This window comes from Crocuta crocuta, unplaced genomic scaffold, assembly GCF_008692635.1.
Source record: "Crocuta crocuta isolate KB4526 unplaced genomic scaffold, BGI_CrCroc_1.0 scaffold271, whole genome shotgun sequence".
Taxonomy (NCBI): Eukaryota; Metazoa; Chordata; class Mammalia; order Carnivora; family Hyaenidae; genus Crocuta; species Crocuta crocuta.
Window position 1 is genome coordinate 2,434,832 of NW_027527824.1, and position 19,874 is coordinate 2,454,705.

Genomic DNA, 19,874 nt, shown 5'->3' on the forward strand with positions numbered 1-19,874 from the left:
TCCTAAGGGTACTGCTGTAATTCAGACCTTCCCAAGTATTCATCCTTTCAAAAAATGGGTATTGCCAGGCTCTCTGCTCTCCTGCAGACAGATTTGAATTAGACCTTACCTTGAGAAGTTCCTATTATGAGGCAGGAGACAGTCGGTGATACAATTTATTGTTCTAAGTATTATCATGAAACATGGACAAAATGGTAGGGAGCAGGAGGAGGAAGCTGCCACAACGCTGTTCACGTGTATCCCCGGAAGAGAGACAGTGGAGCTGGACATCAAAGATGAGTAGGCATTCTGTAAACAGAGACCAGAGAAAATTCTAGTTACAGTGAACTGTGTATGCAGAGGCGTAACCAGGTGAAAGAGCCTGGCCATGTGGGCAGCAGTTCACTCTGCTTTGAGTCCAGGTGTACATGAGATGGTGAAGAGTGAGACAGGGCTATGTCTGAGAGAGCCTTTTATGCGTGGCTAATCTAATCTACATCATAGATGTGAGAGAATTAGATGGGCGCAAGGAAGAGAAAAACAGAAATATAAAGTAGGACTTAGAGATTTCTGTTAAAAGTTGCGAGGTAAGTGATGTCATTGACTGCATAGGGACTAGCACATAAAGATAGACAGTTTTGGAGGAAGGTGCAGATTTCCATTTTGGACACATGCCTATAAGACATCCAAGAGGAGGCCAGCTATCAAGGTAGGTGTCTCCGGAAATAGTTAAGGGCAGCAGGGAGAGCATGGAAAGGGAGAATCATCCACACAAAATGGAGCCCTGAGGATACACTTCATTCAGTAGATACTTATTAAAAACTTACTGTGTCCCAGAGTACTATGCTAGGTGACAAGAGTATGACTGAAAAAAAGATCAATCATCTCTGGCCTCTTGGAGCCTAAAAGTCTAGCGTGTTAGAACCATGATAAACCAATTTGAACCAGAACCATATTTAGCTTATTGAACAGAAAAAAAAAATTGGAACATCAAAATAATCCCCACCCAGACTGAATCAGTGCTTTGCTTGAACAAATACTTTTGGAACACCATGTTCTCAGCACGGTAGTGGGTACTTCCACAGGGTACACAGGAGAAGTACAAGGTGTGGTACTTGAATTCTAGGGCTCAGATGCAGACTGGGTAGACCAGCTATATCCACAGACAGCCTCTTATGTAGAGCCTTCATTCCTGGATGTTGGCAGCAAACAACTGAGAGGACCAGCCTTCACTGTCAAGCATCTATCTCTCTCCAGCCTAAGACACTGCCCTTGGGGCCACCTTCCCACCCGACCCTGACTGGCTTCTAATGGGTCAGTTGTGGGTCAGCAGGACCTCAGCAAGTGTCATTTAAATGTTGCTGCTTACCAGCCTCATGCAGGGCTCTAGGAAAATAATGAGGTAACTAAAGGAAACTTACATCCCCCTTGCCTTTGAGAAGCTTCTGGAAGGAATACTGAGAAAAATTGAGAGTCCTGGCAGAATAAAACAAGCATTAGCCTGTGTTGCAGTCTGTGCTCTAGACTATGGGAAAGAAAAGAGGGATCAGTGAGAGCTAACATTAGGGGAGGCTTCCAAGGGGAGAAAGGATTATAACTAACCCTTGCAGAAAGTATAGACTGCAACTTGTTAGGGGTGGACAGGGCCTTTCCGACAGAGGGCACCACTGGGCCAGTGGAGATGCCAGTCTGGCGAGGGGGAGATCTCTTTGTATCTATGTCCCTTAACTACCATTACAGCCCAGAATCCATTGTGGTGCCCAACTTCTTTTTGCCACCTCAGCAGCTGGAGGCCTCCCTGCGGATGCTGTCATTCTCTACAGCTTTGCCACCACCAGCCACGACTGATCAGGTAAGAGAACAACTGGCTTACCTCTCTCCTAGAGAGTCCTCATCTCTTCCATGAAAGCATGTACACAATGCAAAGCTGCCCCGGCCCAGATCCCTGAAAAGGCAGCAGCAGTGGTCACTCTCCACGCTTATGCTGAGCACATTCTGGGGGCCCAGAGGTGCACGAGGTGCTCAGGAACAGTGAGGAAGAGCAAATGCGTTACGAGCAGGGCATCATCAGATAAGACGATATGTGGAAGACATAGTGCAAAAACATTAAAAATAAGACTCAGCCAAGAAGTGAATACTGAGTGCTGTGGGAGCTCCACTAAGCGAAGGTGGGCTTGAGCAGAGGAAGCTTCAAGCAGGAGATGCAAACTCTGACAGATGAGTAAGATCTGGAAGAAGAGAATAATATCAGGGATATACCTGTTGTTGTTTACAGAACACCTTGTAACTATTCATCATTCAGCCGAGCCTGGTGGTTGGAACCCGGGTACAGATCCCAGCTCTCCTCTTTGCTGCCTTGGCACAGCTCTGGACCTTTTTTGCAGGTGGCAAGAAAATATTAATAACAGTAGTATAGTAACTACTTTTGTTATCATTCAGCATATACTTATTGAGTACCTGCCCTGTATCAGGCATCGCGCTAGGCTCTGAGCATACAATAGTAAGACAAATTCCCTGTTTTGTGGAGTATAAACAGTAAACAAAAAAAAAATATTTACAGATTATGAGTACTAGGTGTTCTGATAAACAACAGTGTCTCTGAGGAGGCAGTGTTTAAACTGAAAGATGGTAGTCATGGTGGTGCTTGCTGGACATTGTTCAAATCACCTTATATTAACTCTTTACATTCAGCAACCTAATGAGGTACATACTGTATCTCTATTTTAAGATGAAGAATCTGAGGCACAATCTAGAGGATAAGTATCTTGCCTCACACAGGTGTTAAGTGATAGAGCCAGAATAGGAACCTAAGCAGTCTGGTTTCAAAATCTGTGTTCCTGACTACTGTACATAGAAGGAGCCAGGGGTGCCTGGGTGGCTCAGTCAGTTAAACATCCGACTTCAGCTCAGGTCACTATCTCACAGTTCGTGGGTTCGAGTCCCACATCGGGCTCTATGCTGACAGCTCAGAGCCTGAGGCCTGCTTTGGATTCTGTGTTTCCCTCTCTCCCTGCTCCTTTCCTGCCTCACAGTCTGCCTCTCTCAAAAATAAATAAAGATTAAAAAAAAAAAATAAAGCCAGCCACGTAAGAAACTTGGAGAGGAGTATTCTAGGTGGAGAGAACAGCAAATGCAAAGGCCCTGAGGCTGAAAGAACTTGGCATGATCTAGGAACTGACACAGAGCCAGTGGCACTGGAACATAGAGAATGACAAAATGAGGCCAAAGGGCCCAGAGCACCAGGACATGTAACTGTGAGAAAAAGTTTAGATTTTATCCTAAATGCAAAAATATCCTTTGAAGTGTGTTAAGCAGGGGAGTGAGATCTGATTTAGATTTGAAAGAATTCATCCAAGGTGCTGAATAGAGAATGGGTTGTTTTTCAGATTTAGCAGCATCATGGTCATAGCTGATCTTTATAACTTTTTTTATTTTTAATTATATTTAAATGTTTTAATTTTTTTTTTAATGTTTTATTTATTTCTGAGAGAGAGAGAGAGACAGCGTGAACAGGGGAGGGCCAGAGAGAGAGAGGGAGACACAGAATCCGAAACAGGCTCCAGGCTCTGAGCTGTCAGCACAGAGCCTGACGCGGGGCTCGAACCCACGAGCCATGAGATCATGACCTGAGCCGAAGTCGGACGCTGAACCAACTGAGCCACCCAGGCGCCCCATATATTTAAATGTTTTTACTGTTTATTTCTGAGAGACAGAAAGAGAGTACAAGTGGTAGAGGGGCAGAGACGGAGACACAGAATCTGAAGCAGGCTCCAGGCTCTGAGCTAGTGGTCAACACAGAGCCCGACACAGGGCTCAAACCCACGAGCCGTGAGATCATGACCTGAATTGAAGTCAGATGTTTAACTGACTGAGCCACCCAGGTGCCCCTCTCGGATTTTTTTTAATGCTTATTTTTGAGAGAGAGAGTTAGGGAGGAACAGAAAGAGAGGGAAACAGAGGATCTGAAGCAGGTCAGCAAGAGCCTGATGTGGGGCTGAAACTCACAAGCTGTGAGATCATGACCTGAGCCAAAGTCCAATGCTTAGCCAGCTGAGCCATCCAGGCGCCCAATGACCCCTTGGATTAACCCCAGGCATGGGGCCAGGTGATGTTCCTGAGGAGTGAGTGTAGGAGCCAGGAAGTCAGAGGCAAGGCCAGGCACGAGTGTACCCTTGAGAGCCTTGAGTTGTCTGCTGCCTCCCACCCTAGTGTTCTCACCGCTACTCAGCCAGACCCCACAGCATTTTAGACATCACTAGGGATCGAGGTGCTCAGCCAGCTGGGGAGCTGAGTCAGCAAACCTAGTTTCTTGCCCTAACTCTGCTGCTGGCTTTGAGGAATCTTAGGCATGGTCTCTCCAGAGGCAACACAGACTTAATTTGTAACTGTATTTCTCTCTTCTCTCCTATCAGGCAGTTTTGTGTAGTGGCAAGGAGGATGGCCTCTAAATTTAGAAAGCCTAAGTTTAAAGCTCAGCCACTTAGTAGCTGTGGAACCAACCTCCTGGGACAAGCTATCTAACTTTGCTGTGCTTTTGTTCCTTTATCTGATAAAAGGGCACAGTACGGGCCACCTGGGTGGCTCAGTTGGCTAAGCGTCTGACTCTTGGTTTTGGCTCAGGTCATGATCTCACAGTTTATGAAGTTCTTGAGGTGAAACCCATGTTAGGCTCTGCTTGAAACACAGTGTCTGCTTCAAATTCTCTCTCTCCTCTCTCTGCCCCTCCACTCGTGTGTGTTCTCTCTCTCTCTCTCTCAAAATAAATAAGTACACTTTTTTAAAAAAATGGGCATAAGACACTTGCCTCCTAGGGTTTGGTTTGTTCAGGATTAACTGACTAAGATATGTAAAGTACAGTTCTTCATAGCACATAAGAGAGAAGAACTATATGAGTGTTATTTGTTATTTTTGTCATCATTATTATTGAAATGTCTTGCCTCTTAGGTTGTTCCACTTTGAGGGTACTGGTAGGATGAAATACTAAGAGATAAAGAAAGGCATGATCAAAAGCTTAGCACCAAGAACTGGGAGCTGGGAGGTTAGGCCCCACAGAGCACCCCTGAAATACGGAGAACAGTTTTCAGGCTGTAGTAAGTTGACTGTGTGCTCAATTCAGACCGTGAGTAAGAGGCTGAGAATGACACACCGCTCCCACCTGAGGGTGATAGATCCCTAGCCTCGTAAGTCTCTGGCCTGCTGGTCTATGAGTCTTAAGACTTTAAGTCTGCTGCTTTTCTCACAGGAGTGCAAGGAATTTGTCTATCTCTTGGTTTCCCTTTCTCAAGCCAAGAGGCAGCTAGGAGATGTACAATCCTGGTAGAGAAACTCAGCCTCTACAAAATCATCAGCTCAGGGGCCCAAGGGAACTTCCCTGAGCCCAGTGCCTCAGCCTGTGGTCTGAGCCTGATGGCTGAGATGTCCCTCTTAGAGCATGAGGCCCTGCTGTATTGCCTCATTTCTTTGAGCCACTGAGTCCCTAGCCTTCTGCAGAGTGCCAAGAAGAGTCCTAAAGGTCCAGGGGTTTCTGATACAGGCCACACAGAGCTTTCGGGAGGAGATGAGCTCCCTAGCCAATGGTGTACAGAAGTCAGGGGAAAGAGCCAGAACTGGCTAGTGCCCACTCTGGCCCACAATGCAGCTTGGCAGGCACCTCGAGGGAAAGGGCCCACAAGACTCCTGGGCGGATGCTGGCCTCAAGTTGCCTGAGCTACCCTGAGGCCAGAGTCCCGGAGGCGCCAGGGCCCCTCCAGGAGTGTCACTTTAACCCTTTCCTCTCAGGAATCTGAACTTGTGAGTCCTCTCACTGGCAGGGTGTGGGTTCAGAGGGTTGAGAAGTCTTGATTTAGTCAGGCCTCTTCATTCTGTATGGGGGTGGGGGGGACGGGGTTAGGGCGTGAGGACTGAGGTCCAGGGTGAGAGCATGGCTCTAGTCTCTGTGGAATGGGCCTGCTGTCAGGGAATCCTTCTCAGAGGAAGAATAGGGAAGGACCAGGGGGTGGTGAGGAATGGAGCTTAGAGCGTGGAGCCCAGCCACACTGCACTTGGGCTGGGTGATCAGATTTAGGATTTGCCTCTCAGGGATAGGCCCCTGGTTTCTGTCTTGTCCCCGCTTCCCCCCTGCTCCTAGCTGCGGCTGCTGAATCCACTACTCTCGTGTAGCCCAAGGAAGTCCTAGTCCGAGCCTTCAGAGAAGACTCTGGGAGCCACTCCAAGGGAAGGCAGCCAGCCAAGGGGGTGAAAGTTGAGCAAGGCAGGCAGCTGTATTGGGCCCTCACTTGTCTCTGAGGCAGCAATCTGTTGGCAAGCCCACCTAGCCAGCCAGAATCAGGAAGCTATTTACTTTCAGTTTTTAGCTCTTCCAAAAATTTTGCTTCCAGTTCCTAAGTCAGTGTGTATGTCACTTAAGGGAACTCCTCTGGAAAAGCACAGAGCTTCAGCCCAGATGCCAGGCCCAGAGGTTCACTGGGCAGGGGGCAGTAGAGAGGGAAGAGCTAGGCCAGCCGTGGCCTAGCACGGGGCATGCCTTGGGAAGGTGCAGTATGTCACTTCTACTCTACCGGGGGCGAGGGCTGAGAAGAGCAAGGCCTCCTTTTGCTCTCTGCAGCAGACGTGAGCTCTAGCTCCAGCTTAGCAAGAGTTGTCCCTGGCCAGAGTCTTAGTCACATCTGAATTTCATTTCAGCTTCCCAGTAGACCTGGGTAAGATGACCAAACAGTTCTTAGCTGTATCTGGTAATGAAGATACTGAAACCAAGAGAGATTGTGTCTTGGCATCAAGCAAGTGGACAGTTGGGCTTGGCCCCAGGCCAGTGTTCATTCCACTCCACCCCACAGCCTCCTCTCTCGTGGGGGGAGTGGGAGCACCTGCACCTACCACCTTCCTGGGAGCAGGTGCTCTGTTCAGGGGGATCCATCTGGGGACTGGAGTGGAGAGAACCCACAACACCGCAGCTTGGATCAGATCACGTTTCAGGCCAAAGAAGAGGGCTGGACGTTCCTGAGGAGCTTTGGAGAAGATGCTGCATCACAGGGACCTGGGCGAAGAGGGACCCACTGGCCGGAAGAAGTTCCTGGGTTACAGAGCACCTCCGCTTACATTCTCTGCTCATGTTGATCCATTTTCAGATGAGGAAACCAAGGCCCAGAGAGAAAGTGACTTCCCCAAAGCCACTTGGCTAAGAAGTGGTAGAGCCAGGATGAGAACCAACTCCCCAGGAGAGAGTTACTCTTGATTTGAGGAAGCCCCAATTTTCCTGCCACTGTTACTCCTTACTCGCTACAGGATGCATTATTTTCATTCCAGCAGGTTTCTCTACCTTTGACCATAAGACAAACACCTCTGTCTGAAATAATAGGCTAGAGAGGCCTCTTCATGTTCATGGCCTCGGTGTCCAGATGCCCAGAAAAGAGCAGGTCCCCATATTTAGAAGTGGGAGAATTTAATGAGAGAGCACAGTGGATTTGATGGGGGCAGTTTGGGTGTCCCTGGCCTGCTGCCATGCTTGACACCCAGACCACAGTAAAGCCGGTTCTGTCCTTCAGCCTAGGACAGTAATCACCCCCACCCCCCGCCTACTTCCCTCAGCAAGCATCAGCCCCGTTCTCTCATTTGTCTTCTCTCCATACCTGCACTCAGCCAAACCCACCCCCACTATTTTCCTAGCAGTTATCTCTCCATATCTCTGCTCAAGCCAGCCTTTACCTGGAAGACCCTTTCTCATCTTCTTTGTTCAAATTCCACCTTAATGTTGTTTCAGGCCCCTCTTTTTGAAAGTACCCTTCCAAGGGCTTTCCACCCTACAGAACACCCACTGTCCAGACTTCAAGGCTCCTGCAGCCCCTCAGTCTGATGATCCTGCTTCCATAGCAGGCTCCTCCTGCCTCCTCAGGAAGCCTGAGGCTCCTGCAAATCATAGGCTATGCAGCAACATGGATGGAACTCGAGGGTGTTATGCTGAGCAAAATAAGGCAGAGAAAGACAGATACCAGATGTTTTCACTTATAAGTGGAACAGGAGAAACTTAACAGAGAATCATGGGGGGGAGGGAAGTAATTTTGGGGGAGAGGGAAGGAGGCAAACCATGAGAGACTCTTGAATACTGAGAACCGAGGGCTGATGGGTGGGGGGGAGAGGGGAAGGGGGTGATGGGCATGGAGGAGGGCACTTGCTGGGATGAGCACTGGGTGTTATATGGAAACCAACTTGACAATAAACTATGAAAGTAAAAAAAATCATGGGCTATGCAGGACGGAGGGTGAACTCAGATCATAGAGCCCAGTCATCTGCAGTGGGCTAGGTGGTCAAATTTGGGATTTGCCCCCAGTCTGTGTATCTTGTCCCATTTCCCCCCTGCTCCTAGCTGCGGCTGCTGAATCTGCTACTCTTCTAGCCCCAAGAAAGTCCTAGTCCTAACCTAAGGGAAGGCAGCCAGCCAAGAGGGTGAAAGTTGAGCAAGGCAGGAAGCTGTACTGAGCCTGGGGCTCTGCTCTTTTGTGGGCACCCAGGGTTCCAGCAGGAACATGAGAATATTTCAGAGGAGCAGTTAGTACATGTAGGGGTAGCCCTGCTCTGAGGAATTTCACCTCTGCCCAGTTTCTTCAGAGTTGTGTATTTGGGGTAATAGCTCTGATGAAAGAACCTTTACTCCTAGTCACGATGTTTTTTTACACGTTACTGAGATCAACAAAAGCCAAATGCTGCTGAGTGTGTTCTCTGTCTTTCCACACCCCTGCCCTGCCCAGTACACGGAGCCACACCCTGTCCCTGGGCCTGGGCCATACAGATAAGGCCCCCTAGGTTGCTGGGTCCAGGCGTGGGTGCTGGGTGGTTGGCTGAACCAGCCACACTTGATTCAGCTCCAGGGCAGTTGTTGGTCCAGCCAGCAGGTGCAGGCCTGAGTCCATGCCGTGCTGCTCCTCCAGTGGATGACCTCACCCCGCCCCCAGCTCTGCTGAAACTCTGCCCGTTTCGGATCTCACCTCTGTGTGAAGCCTCCCCTGTTATGAATTGCTCCTTTCTCCATGCTCGCAAGTTCTAAGCTTCATCTCTATGATCGTTAGATACATTGGCATCTGTCTCTCCTCTAGCCTGAGCAGCCCTGTGGGGACAGGAACCACGGCTACCTGATCAGGTTGAATGGGGTTTAGGTGCCTGAAAGGTTTGATGGGTCACAGGCAAAGGTCTTTTGATAGTCATTTCATGAACTGAAGTACTTAGCCCTTTCAAAGATGGGGAACTAAACCCATTAGAGCCTCTCCAAAATAGAATGCTTCTCTTCTGGCAGATGAGGACACAGAGATAGGGGACCGTGCTCTTAGGCCTGTTTTCCAATCTGGCTTACAGAACGAACATCTCCCCAGTCCGCTTTCACTGCTGCAGAGAAAGAAATGGAAAGTAAGATACAGCTGGTGTCCCAGAAGATGCATCTGCAGTGTAGCCCCAAGTATTAGAATGGGATTTGGTATCACCTCTAAATCCTAAATAACTCACGAAATAACAGTCTTGCATCTTGGGAATAGAGAGGGGAATATTCAGACTTAAAGTACTGCCGAGCCCCTAAGAAGCTTTGACCTAACCAAAGCCCTGGCACATGATAAGCCAACAACCACTGGTTCTAGAATGAATGAATGAGTAAGATGTTTGCCGCAAGAGCCAGTCTCCTCTGGTCACCGAGGTTTGATCCCACCCATTCACTGGTCTAGCAGCTAACCAAGCTCCTGTCTTGCGCCTGGCCCAGTTGGAGTCACAAGCATCAGATTCAGTCCATGTCTTGCAGGAGCACTGGGCGACTGGCCTACCTTGGCCTGAGCCATTATGGTGTATAGTAAAGTGCCTCTCATATTTTGGAAGGAAGGACTACAAATGTGAGCAAAGGGCGGGTTTCCTTTTTTTCCCTTTTAGTCTAGACCTGCCTAGAAGACAGGGAGCTGTTATCTTCTCATCTCTACTGGGCATGCCCAGCCCCTAGCACCGCTTTGTTTTGGTTCTCAGTTATCCCTACCTGTGGGGCTGTCAGTGCTGAGAATTTGCTCAGGTTGTAGGTGCTCCTTTAGCATTTAGAATTCCAGGGCAGGCTACATGCTGTGAGGTCAGCCAAGTTTGCCTGTGGTGACAACTCCCATCTCCTTTCAGCACTTCCCCTTCCCCTACTAAGCCTCCACTTCCCTGGGGCCTTGCTCTCAGCTGCCTGGGGTGACTTTTCATTTCAGCTTTGAGCTCCTTCAGGGCAGGAACTTGGCACCAAAAACAAAGGGGTTGGGGGGTTGAATGAGCAAAAGAGTAAGTCATAAAGGAGTCCAGAAGACCACAATGTCATAACCAGAAGGTACATTAAGACCTTTAAGGGGAATTAGTGATACCCTGTCAGCCTGAGGCAGCAAAAGGTTTGGTAGCAGGGCCATGGGTTTGCCCTGTGTCAGTCACCTGGCAGTTCAAGAAACTCCCAGTCGCCAATACAGAGAGTATATTATTCACCAGCATCTTCCCCCTGGCAGTTATATTCCCAGGGTCATGTGTGGGACAGTTACAACTCAGAGGACAAATGACTTCCCTAGATTCATGCAGCAAGAGAAAGGATGCGGCTTTAAAACCTGTCCCAGAGGAGACTCTTTCTCCAGAGGCATAGAAAGAGTCTGAGCTAGGGCTGTGGGACCTTGAGTTTATTTTACCTGCTTCCTCTCTGTGACATGGGAATGATGTACCCACCTATGGGGCAGAGGTGAGGGTTAAAGAAGATCAAGTATGTGAAGTGCTTTGTAAACCAGTCAGCTCTGTATCAGTATAGCCAAGGACCAAAAGATGACAGTAATCAGTCATTTCTTGGAGGTGCCATATCCTCAGTGCTAACCTAGCTGACCTCCTCTTCTCCAGGACAAGAGTGAAGCCTCCAGCAGACCTTTGTCCGGAAGGCCTTCTCGTCCCAGACCTAACTCGCTGCCTCCCAACCTGCCTGAGGAAGAAACTCGCAGGATCGCACGGATATTTTCTTCCCGATACTCCCAGAAAGACTAACGCAGCCTGAGAGACTGAGGGAAGGACCCACCTGTCCACCCTCCCTCGGCCTTGTCAGGCTTGCCTGAGACAAGAGGTCTGCTTCGGTCGGCGCTGTGAGACCCTGAAACCATCACCAGCCTAGCCCGTGGGTGCCTTGAGACCGATCCGACACAGACTGGAGGAATGTCCCAAACCAGCCCAGTGTCCACCTGCCAGGATTTCAGCTCCTTCCTTTTGTGGTGGGGCAAAGGCTAGAAACAAAACGGACTCCAGTGCCCAAGTGGAACCATCCATCTTTTGACCAAGGGACTCGAGCAGGCAGGCATCTTTTGGCTAAGAAACTCTTTCCAGTGTCCTTGATAGCATCCTGCTGACCTGAGCCCACCTTCTGCCTGAATATCATGGGCCACTTTTGCCTTAAAGTTTGGGCAAGGTAGAGGAGGGAGTGAAGATTGTATGCATCATGCATAGCCAAGGAAATCCTAGGGCCACCTCCATTTGATTTGCTTAGGAATAAGCATATTTTATAGCTATAAATAATTTTATGTTGTGTTGAATTAATCAATAGAAAAGGAGAGGAAAATCACCTCCTTCAGACTTTTTATCTGATTATCTTAAATTCTAACCGTGCTTTTAACTTATTGTTTTCACCCAGCTCTGAAGGTCATTGTTCCTACCTGTGTTTGAATAAAATCATATTGGTATTTGTGTTCTCTACACAGCTGTTTCCTGGGTTGGCCACCGGACTAGGGTGTTAGGAATCTATTTGTGCTCTTAACACTCAGAGGAAAGCTTGAAGGACCATAGTCCTTACAGCTCACCTGGAACTGGGGGCCAGGGTCACCATGAGACTTAGGAACTCCTCCCCCAGAGATCAGATTGGCCCAGATTAGGATGACACCTTTTGCCTCAAATCTATCAGCAAAGTGGAGTGGTCTCCTGGAATAGGTCTCAGAATCCCTGATCTCTCTAGGATGGGTCGCTCTGGCTTGAGATTGTCAGACTCCAAACACCTGAAGAGCTACTGTAGACAGGGCCTGTAGGGAAGTTATATAAGAAAGGGGCAAAGAGATGCAGAATAGCTGGGAGAAAAGGGTGGAAGAAAACTAAAATGGAGGCCCTGCTTTCCCAAGCACAGAGCATTTCACTTAGTCCTCAAAACAGCTCTATAACCTACATACCATGATTCCCATTTTATAAACTGAAACTCACTGAAGTTAAGTCATTTGCCTCTTTATGTAACTAGGAATGAATCACCGCACAAAACATTTCCAGAGATGTCACAAGGCTTCCACACACAGGGGTATAACCAGTGAGTGCTCTGAATTGGGGGAATTCATGGAGAAAGACCACGTGGGCTAGAACAACCAAGGAAGGCTTCCTAGAAGAGTGGAGTCTGAGGAGGAGCCCAGAGAGAGAACCAGGAGGGCACACTCAGGGCCACACGCAGCTAGGGACAGAGAAGAGACGGTCTTGATGCTGCCACTTCCCTGACAGGTCCCCTCTGGCTTGACTGTCCCTCCATCTGAGACTTGCCTCAGCTGTAAAACAGATAATAACGCTTCAGAGGGTTGTTGTAAAGATTAAATGAGATGACATTTGTGAAAGTGCTTCGCCCGCACTTGGCACTTAGTGGAAGCTGAGAAAATGTCAGCTCCTCCCACTCCTCCCCCACTGTCCTGGAGCAAGCCAGCAGATGGGCAAGCACACCAACTCTGAGACGGGCAGGACGTGCCCTAGAGGGTACAGGGTAATGCAGGAACCCCGAGGAGATGCAGGGTGCCCTCTCTCCTGTGAAGTCCCCTCGGATCAGGCTGTCGCCCTTCATTTGTTCCTCCAACCCCCCTAGCCTTTGGCCTGCCGCTCACCCCCTCCCCAGTGCCTCTTCTCAGGTCAACAGTGGGAGCTTTCAAGGGGGAAAGGGTGTTGGGAGGGGGCCCACCTCCCTTGAGGCCACATAGAACCTACAGAGGGGTAGTCAGGGGCTCAGGCCTGAGGGGTTAAACCTCGGGTGAAGAATATTCCTTCCATATCCTGCTCCAGCTCCTGTAAATAACTTGATCAGGGTCAAGTTAGGATAAGGCCACAGGAGGACACCGGCTATTCCTACCCAGTCGCAGGGCGCCCCCCAATAACACAGCAGCACCCTGAGGGTCTGAAAACCACCACCTACACTTACAAAGAGTGTGTTATTTACCAGTATCTTCTGCCTGACAGTTAGAACTCTTTCCTGGTGACAGCTCAGAGGTGAAAAGCCTCGCAGGCCATGCAGCATGGGTTAAGGACATGAGGTACACATCTGACAATAGCTATAGTCCATGCTTCCCATCAGGCACTTACTGCCTCTGCAGAGACCTGAAAATGGGTGTTTCTGTCACCAGATGCTGGATGATCCGGGCCCATTACAGCCAACCTTCAAACTTCGGCACATATTAGATTCTGGGGACAGGGAGCCAAAGCAGACAAACCTGGCCCTGCCCCCAAGAACCCTCCTAGGCCAGGGGCTCCTGGGGTAGCTCAGTTGGTTAAGCCTCCAACTTCAGCTCAGGTCATGATCTCACAGTTCATGAGTTTGAGCCCCAAGCCCAGCTTTGGGCTCTGTGCTGACAGCTCAGCATGGAGCCTGCTTCGGATTCTGTGTCTCCCTCTCTCTATCCCTCCCCGACTCATGCTCTGTCTCTGTCAAAAATAAACAAATATTTTTAAAAAAAATTTTTTAAAAAGAAGCCTCCGAGGCCAGTGTAAACTGAGTCCTCCCTCTGAGTACTCCAGGGCCCACAGGCTCTTTGAGCTCCTACTGTTTACCCCTCCTCCATATACCTGCTGCAATTCACCTACTACCTTCAGGCCAGCATTTCCAGCTGGAGCCCAGAACCTACTTCTTGATCCCAACCTCGGCAGTCCTAGCAGCCCCTTCCCTGTGTTAGAAATAACACAACTAGGGGTGCCTGGGTGGTTCAGTCGGTTAGGCGTCTGACTTCGGCTCAGGTCATGATCTCACAGTCCGTGGGTTCGAGCCCCGCATCAGGCTCTGTGCTGACAGCTAGCTCAGAGACTGGAGCCTGTTTCAGATTCTGTGTCTCCCTCTCTGTCTGCCCCTCCCCCTCTCACTCTCTGTCTCTGTCTCTCAAAATATAATAAAGATAAAAAAATTAAAAAAAAAAAAAAAGAAATAACACAACTACCTGTGCTACTGATATGAGAACAGGGCCTGGTCCACAGAAGAGGCACAGCCCTGACTTTGTACTTGAGTGTTTGGACTTGTGACCACTTGCCCCGTGGCCATGGCTCTGTGCCCAAGTCCAGAAATGGCCTCTGCCTATTCCTCTGCCCCACCTAGTTACCTCCCTTCCCACCCCCCTTCTCCTCTCCTGTCCCCCTACCCTCCTCTTTCCTGTGTCACCTGGGTCCCAGTTTCAGATGGGTGCCACCCTCCCCCTCAGTGTCTACCCACGGAGCCTACAGTCGGAGCTGCTGGGGACCCTGCCTGCTGTGCTCCACACACCTTCCCCGGCTCCCTTCGGCTCCCTTCGGCTCCCTTCAGCAGTGTCCCTGCTGAAGCTTCCAAGTGTCACATCAGAGACGGTAATGGTCACAGCAGACAGGCCCAGAATATGACATTATAATTTAAGGGCTAGAGGTTGGACCCTGCCACACACTAGCGTATGACCTGGGTAAGTGTGTCTCCCTGAGACCCAGTTCTCTTCTCTGTAAAATAAGCATTACAAATGTTAGGATCCTCAGCAACCGAAAGGCATGAAGGACTGACACGTGCTGCAGCACGGGTGCACTTTGAAAGTACTATGCTAACTGAAAAAAGCTAACTGACAGAAGGCCACATATTGTATGGTTTTATTTATATGAAAGGTTCAGAAATCTATAGACAGAAAGTATATTAGTGATTGCCTGGGGCTGGGTGGAAGGGGAAAAGGGAAGTGACTGCTGACGTACCCAGGGATTTGGGGGGGAAGTAAGGAGAAATCGGTAAAAATATTCTAAAACTGTGATGATGATTGCATAACTGAACATTAAAAACCATTGAATTGTACCCATTAAATAGGTGGATTGTATAATAGGTGAATTATAGCTCAGTAAAGCTATTATTAAAAAAACAACTGAGAACCATATTAGTACCTACCTCATAGGGTTGTAAAAAATAGAAATCACAAAGCAAAGTCTCTAGCACATAGTAGGCACCAAGAAATGACCGTTACTATCACTGTTAATGTTGGGAGGCCCAGGACAACCCTGCCCAGCCTATCGTGGGTGGCCTTGACCTTTGAATTCTCAGGGGTGACAGGTCCAACTCCTATCCCCATATATACCCTTTATTACCTGTGGTAGCTCTTTCAGCTTCAGAGGAAGCTATTTTAAAGAACCCCAAGTCAGAGGAACTAAACCAGATCTGGAACTCTGACCTTTCCCCTCGTCTCTCTCCACTCACCCGCCAGCCGCCACTTGTCAAGTGATGAGGCTGTCAACTAGTTTCTCCAGGGTAAGGTTTCAGGTCAGCTGGAGTGTATAAAGACAGGTGCCAAGCCAGAGGCAGCAGAGACAACAGTGAATGGCAAGGAGGCAACGAGGTCCCTGCTGCCACCTCCCGGGATGGAGCCCTAAGGAGCCTTAAGGAGGCCCCGTGCTTCCCCTCCCCTGGCTGGACTCACAGGTAAGACCCCTTCCTCTGCCACGTTCTGCCCTTCACAGCAGCTTACAGAGAGCAGCCAGGAGCTATCGGGGATTGCTAGCCTGGGATCACTACAGATCTGGTAGATGCATTCTGCCCCCACCTTATCAAGAGGGGGTAACTGCAACCCTGATGAGGGCACTGTGGCCGGGCAGGGGCTCGACCCCAACCCCTGTGTCACTCACTTCCCCCTTTCTCTGCTGGCTGCCTCCCCTGTGATTTTGTAAATTCCCATAGATGAGAAGTGGCTTCCTCCTCAGTCTGGCCCAGGATCCCCAGACTTCCTCCAGAGCATGAAGCGCTCTCCCCATGCGTGCCCCGGGACCCCTGTCCTGAGTAGAGATGGTGGGGGCACCTCTGGCCTGAGGCCTGGCCCAAGTCGCAAAGTGGGAGGTTTGCAGAGCCCACAGACCTCTACTGGGGTGGCTCCCTCAACGGGAATGCTATGGAGGTTTGCCGGCAGGGTGAGATCAGGCAGGGGATCTCAGAATGGGGTCCTCTGCCCCCTGCTTCAGGGCTGCCACGGAGAACAGATTCCCAGGCCCCAGCCCGGATCCGAATCAGGATCTCTGGCACGAAAGGCCTCCGAGAATCCGCCCTGTAAACAAGCAGCTCCAGGGACCCTGAGCTCTCCCTGAAGTCTGCGGCTCTGGGCGGTGGAACAGACACAGGTGTCAGACAGACCTGGGCTCCGATCCCAGCCCCATCCCTCCAGTCTTGTGACTAGCTGAAGCCCTCAGTGGCTGAGGTCCCTTGTTTATGAAGTGGGAATAATGGTGACAGCTACCGTATAGGCTTATAGAGGGACTGAGTTAGTCAGTACCTATAAAGCCCTGAGCACTGTGCCTCATGCAAGAAGTACCAAGCAGACCTTAAAGGGGCACTTCTACTGTGGGCCACGCAGCTGGAACGCCCCATCCCTCAGGTGCCCCCGCAGAGCTACAGAGAGAAGATCCTGCTCTCAACTTTACCTTTGTCAGTGGCAAAGTTCTGTTGGCTGCTAGGTTTCCCCACGTATCAATTTAAGAGGCTGGAGTAAAAGCGGAAGGAGACTGGAGGGCAGTGACCTAGGGCAGCCGCTATCTGAGTCTACCGCGGTGGCCTCCCTGGCCACCACAACCTGACCAAAGAAAGTTCTAGAGCCCTCTCGTCAAGGTGTGGCTTTTGACTTGAGTCCACGCCTGTCCATTCTGCCTCCCATGAGTGGCTCAGGACTGCCTCCGAAATAGGCTCCAGCTTCACCCATGGCCGCTGCTCTTGCCTGAATTGAGGCTCCAACACCTCTTGCTGCACCATTCCAACAACCTCCTCGCTGTTCTCTGTGCCTCCCATCTCTCCCTTCCAGTCCAGCCTTAACATTGCACCAGCATGCTCCGAACACAGGTCTGATGGTGTCATTCCTCTACTTGAGAGCCACCAACCAGTCCCCATTCTCTGCTGGATCCAGCACAGCCCTAGCATTCAAGACCCTCCACCAAAGAATACTATGGGCTTCTCTGATTTCCCATTTCTCCACTTCAGCAAGTAGTGTTCCTTGGTCACCTGGTCCTCCCTGGGTCCCTCTGGCCCTGGGCCATCCCTGTAGCAGGCTACCCAGAGGAGCAGGATAAGTAGACCCCGTCCTTGCCTTTGGGGATCCCTATCTAGAAAGGAAACCACTTCAGTTAATGAGCTAATCAACAAGAAGGTGTGGGACTAGAGGCAGCTGGGACAAGGAGTCTCTTGACACTTCAGCCTCTCCTAACCCCCCACCCCCCCCACAACAACCCCCAGGCCTGGGGAAAACAGGCTTCCCCAGGAAGAGCCAGCCCATGAGGCAATACCCATGAAGTGCTCCCTGTGGGCCCAGGTACGTCACAAATACCCTGTACCAGGGGGCCAAGAGCAGAGAATGCCTTGGCGTCACATAGCCCTCGTGGGAATCCCACTTCTGCTCGCTGTGTGACCTCTGACATTTCACCTGTCTGGGCCTCAGCCCGTAACTCTGAAAGAGAAGTGAGAACACCTAACTTGTAGGGTTCTTCTACTAGAAACTAAGTGGCCACCAAACGCTTTGAAGAAGGGACACTCTCTTACTGCCTAAAGCAGTAAGAGACATGAGAGAACACAACACCCAAGGGCCTCCCCAGCTCTGAGAGTCAGGCACTCGGATTCCTGATGCTGAGGTTCCGAGAAGTCCAACTCACGTCAGACACGAGGAAAGGCAGGGGAAATGCCAGGGCTTGCGACAAGAGAGGTGTGCTCGCACACACACTTGCACGTGCACCGCAGCCCCCAGCGTGTCCCCTTAGCATGCTGCAGTCTGTCCCCTCAGCCAGGCTCCGGTCCATCCGCACCGGGGCCTCCACAGCACCCTCCCTAGGAGCCAGATCCTTCTTGGAACCTTCCAGGGATCCAGTGCAGAAAAGAGGAAGACAGGCTGTGGGGGGAGCACTGCAGAGGAGAGGAAGCCCCAGGCCTGTGTGGCACACACAGGTCTCAGCCTCTCAGGCCCATTTTCTTCATATGCCAAGCTGGGCAGAGATAGCCACCCAGCCTTCCTCGCCAAGCTGCTATTCTATAGGCTTAGCACTTAACTCCCCATAGATGGATATGCATAGAATTAATTAACTGCAAAGGGCTTTGAATGCCCTCAACAAAAAAGGCAAGGTCTGGAAATCCATACTAGGACACCCCCTGGGATCCCCAGGTGACTGGTGACGAGAGCCTCATTGCCATCAGCATTTAGTTGAGGTTCTGTGCTTTTAAACCAGTCTCTGTCCATCTTAAGCCTCTTTTTCGCATCTGTAAAATGGATTTAAATGGTGCCCTGTCTTCTTTCCAAGGCCGTTTTGAGCCTAGTATAGCAGAGTGGACCAAGCTCTGACACTGGTGGCCGGTAACACTCAGCAGGCTAGTATCTCGAAGCTTTGGTTTGCTGACCCAAATGTAGGAGAAAGGAGCAGGTACCTCTCGGGAGAGTTACGAGACTTCAATGGGATTGTGTGTAAAACTATTGGGAGCGCCTCACAGCCAGGTGGTCGTTTCATCTTCCTATGCTAATCCATTCCTTGGACTCCCACACAAGCTCATGCCCTTCCCTGCACCTGAACACCCTTCCTGCTTCAGCTGCCGAAGTCCTGCTCGCTTTTCAAAGCCTAACTTTTGTGACCCTCCTCCCACCCCCGACCATGAAATGGTTCTTATTCCTCCTTACAAAGGAAAAAGAGGGTCTCTCCCTCCTTTGAGTCCCTTCTTGGTACTTCCCTCCCTCTGACATTGGTCCAACCCCCCTTGCGCTAGTTATTTGTGGGTGTATCTGATGCTCCGCAAGTTCCTCGCAGGCAAGTCACACAGACTGTTTTTGCTCGTCCCCAGATTTCCTGGAATCTGGCATGAGGTGGGTCTCAGGGAGTCCCCCAACCGTGGCAAGGACTTGGGACTTTGTTCCGAATAAGGAGGGGGACTGGATAGTTTTAAAACAGGGAAGTGACACGATCTCACTTCTGTACTGTAGGCTTGAACACCGGGTTGGGTCCCCACCCAGAAAACCGCTCCTTCATCTGCCGTTTGGGCCTAACGTTTAGAATCGATGCGTGATTTCCTTCAGAGCTCAGTGCCTGCTAAAATGCATATTAATCATCATATGTTATACATCAAGTTTAAAACACAAAAACAAAATTGTAACTAGAACTTCAGGCTTGCAAAATCAAAATGAACGCATCCCCTTCCTCTGGGCCTGATTTAACCATTGTCCATCCACACTATGATGCAGGCTTCCAGACTGGGAGCTGGTGGCTGGTGAGGTCCAACCTCAGCTCTTCTTCCTCTGTCCCACCTCCTTAATTCCCTGGATAATTCAACACCTATCTGCAAGCTCCTTGAGGGTAAGGGCCAGACATGATTCATTCCAGGTCTTTCCTTCCCTAGCACCTACCGCAGGGGTCAAGAACATCTGATCATTAAGATAGTCACTTATACCTTAGTATGAATTAGAACATCAGTTTCTTCTTAAGAACAAGCTTTTCCAGGGAGAGGCGGCAGCAAGCAAACAGTTTAGGTGCCATGTAGGGTGAGGGAACAGCACAGAGAGAACCAGAGTTGTAGACGGCAGTCCCGAAAGAAGACTTGAGTGGTCACCCCTATCTTTCGGCATCCAGCTTACCACTGAAGAACAGGTAACATATTATTCTCATTTACCCAAGATGTTAAATGACATAGCCAAGGTCTCACCACCCGT

The 19,874-nt window shown here is 50.0% G+C and overlaps 1 protein-coding gene and 1 long non-coding RNA gene across 3 annotated transcripts in view; one reads left to right on the forward strand and one right to left on the reverse strand.

Annotated features, from left to right (window-relative positions):
- C2CD3 (C2 domain containing 3 centriole elongation regulator) overlaps nt 1–11,688 on the forward strand; it is a 127,456-nt gene extending 115,768 nt beyond the window's left edge. For both annotated transcript variants that reach the window (XM_077776610.1, XM_077776621.1), the window contains 2 exons: nt 1,720–1,831; nt 10,849–11,688. In XM_077776610.1, the coding sequence (XP_077632736.1) occupies nt 1,720–1,831; nt 10,849–10,989 (253 nt within the window). In that variant the 3' untranslated portion in view covers nt 10,990–11,688. The remainder of the gene's footprint in view (nt 1–1,719; nt 1,832–10,848) is intronic.
- LOC144241937 (uncharacterized) overlaps nt 1–19,874 on the reverse strand; it is a 63,276-nt gene that overhangs the window by 17,167 nt on the left and 26,235 nt on the right. The window contains exon 2 of the long non-coding RNA XR_013338251.1: nt 110–288. This is a non-coding gene — a long non-coding RNA (uncharacterized LOC144241937). The remainder of the gene's footprint in view (nt 1–109; nt 289–19,874) is intronic.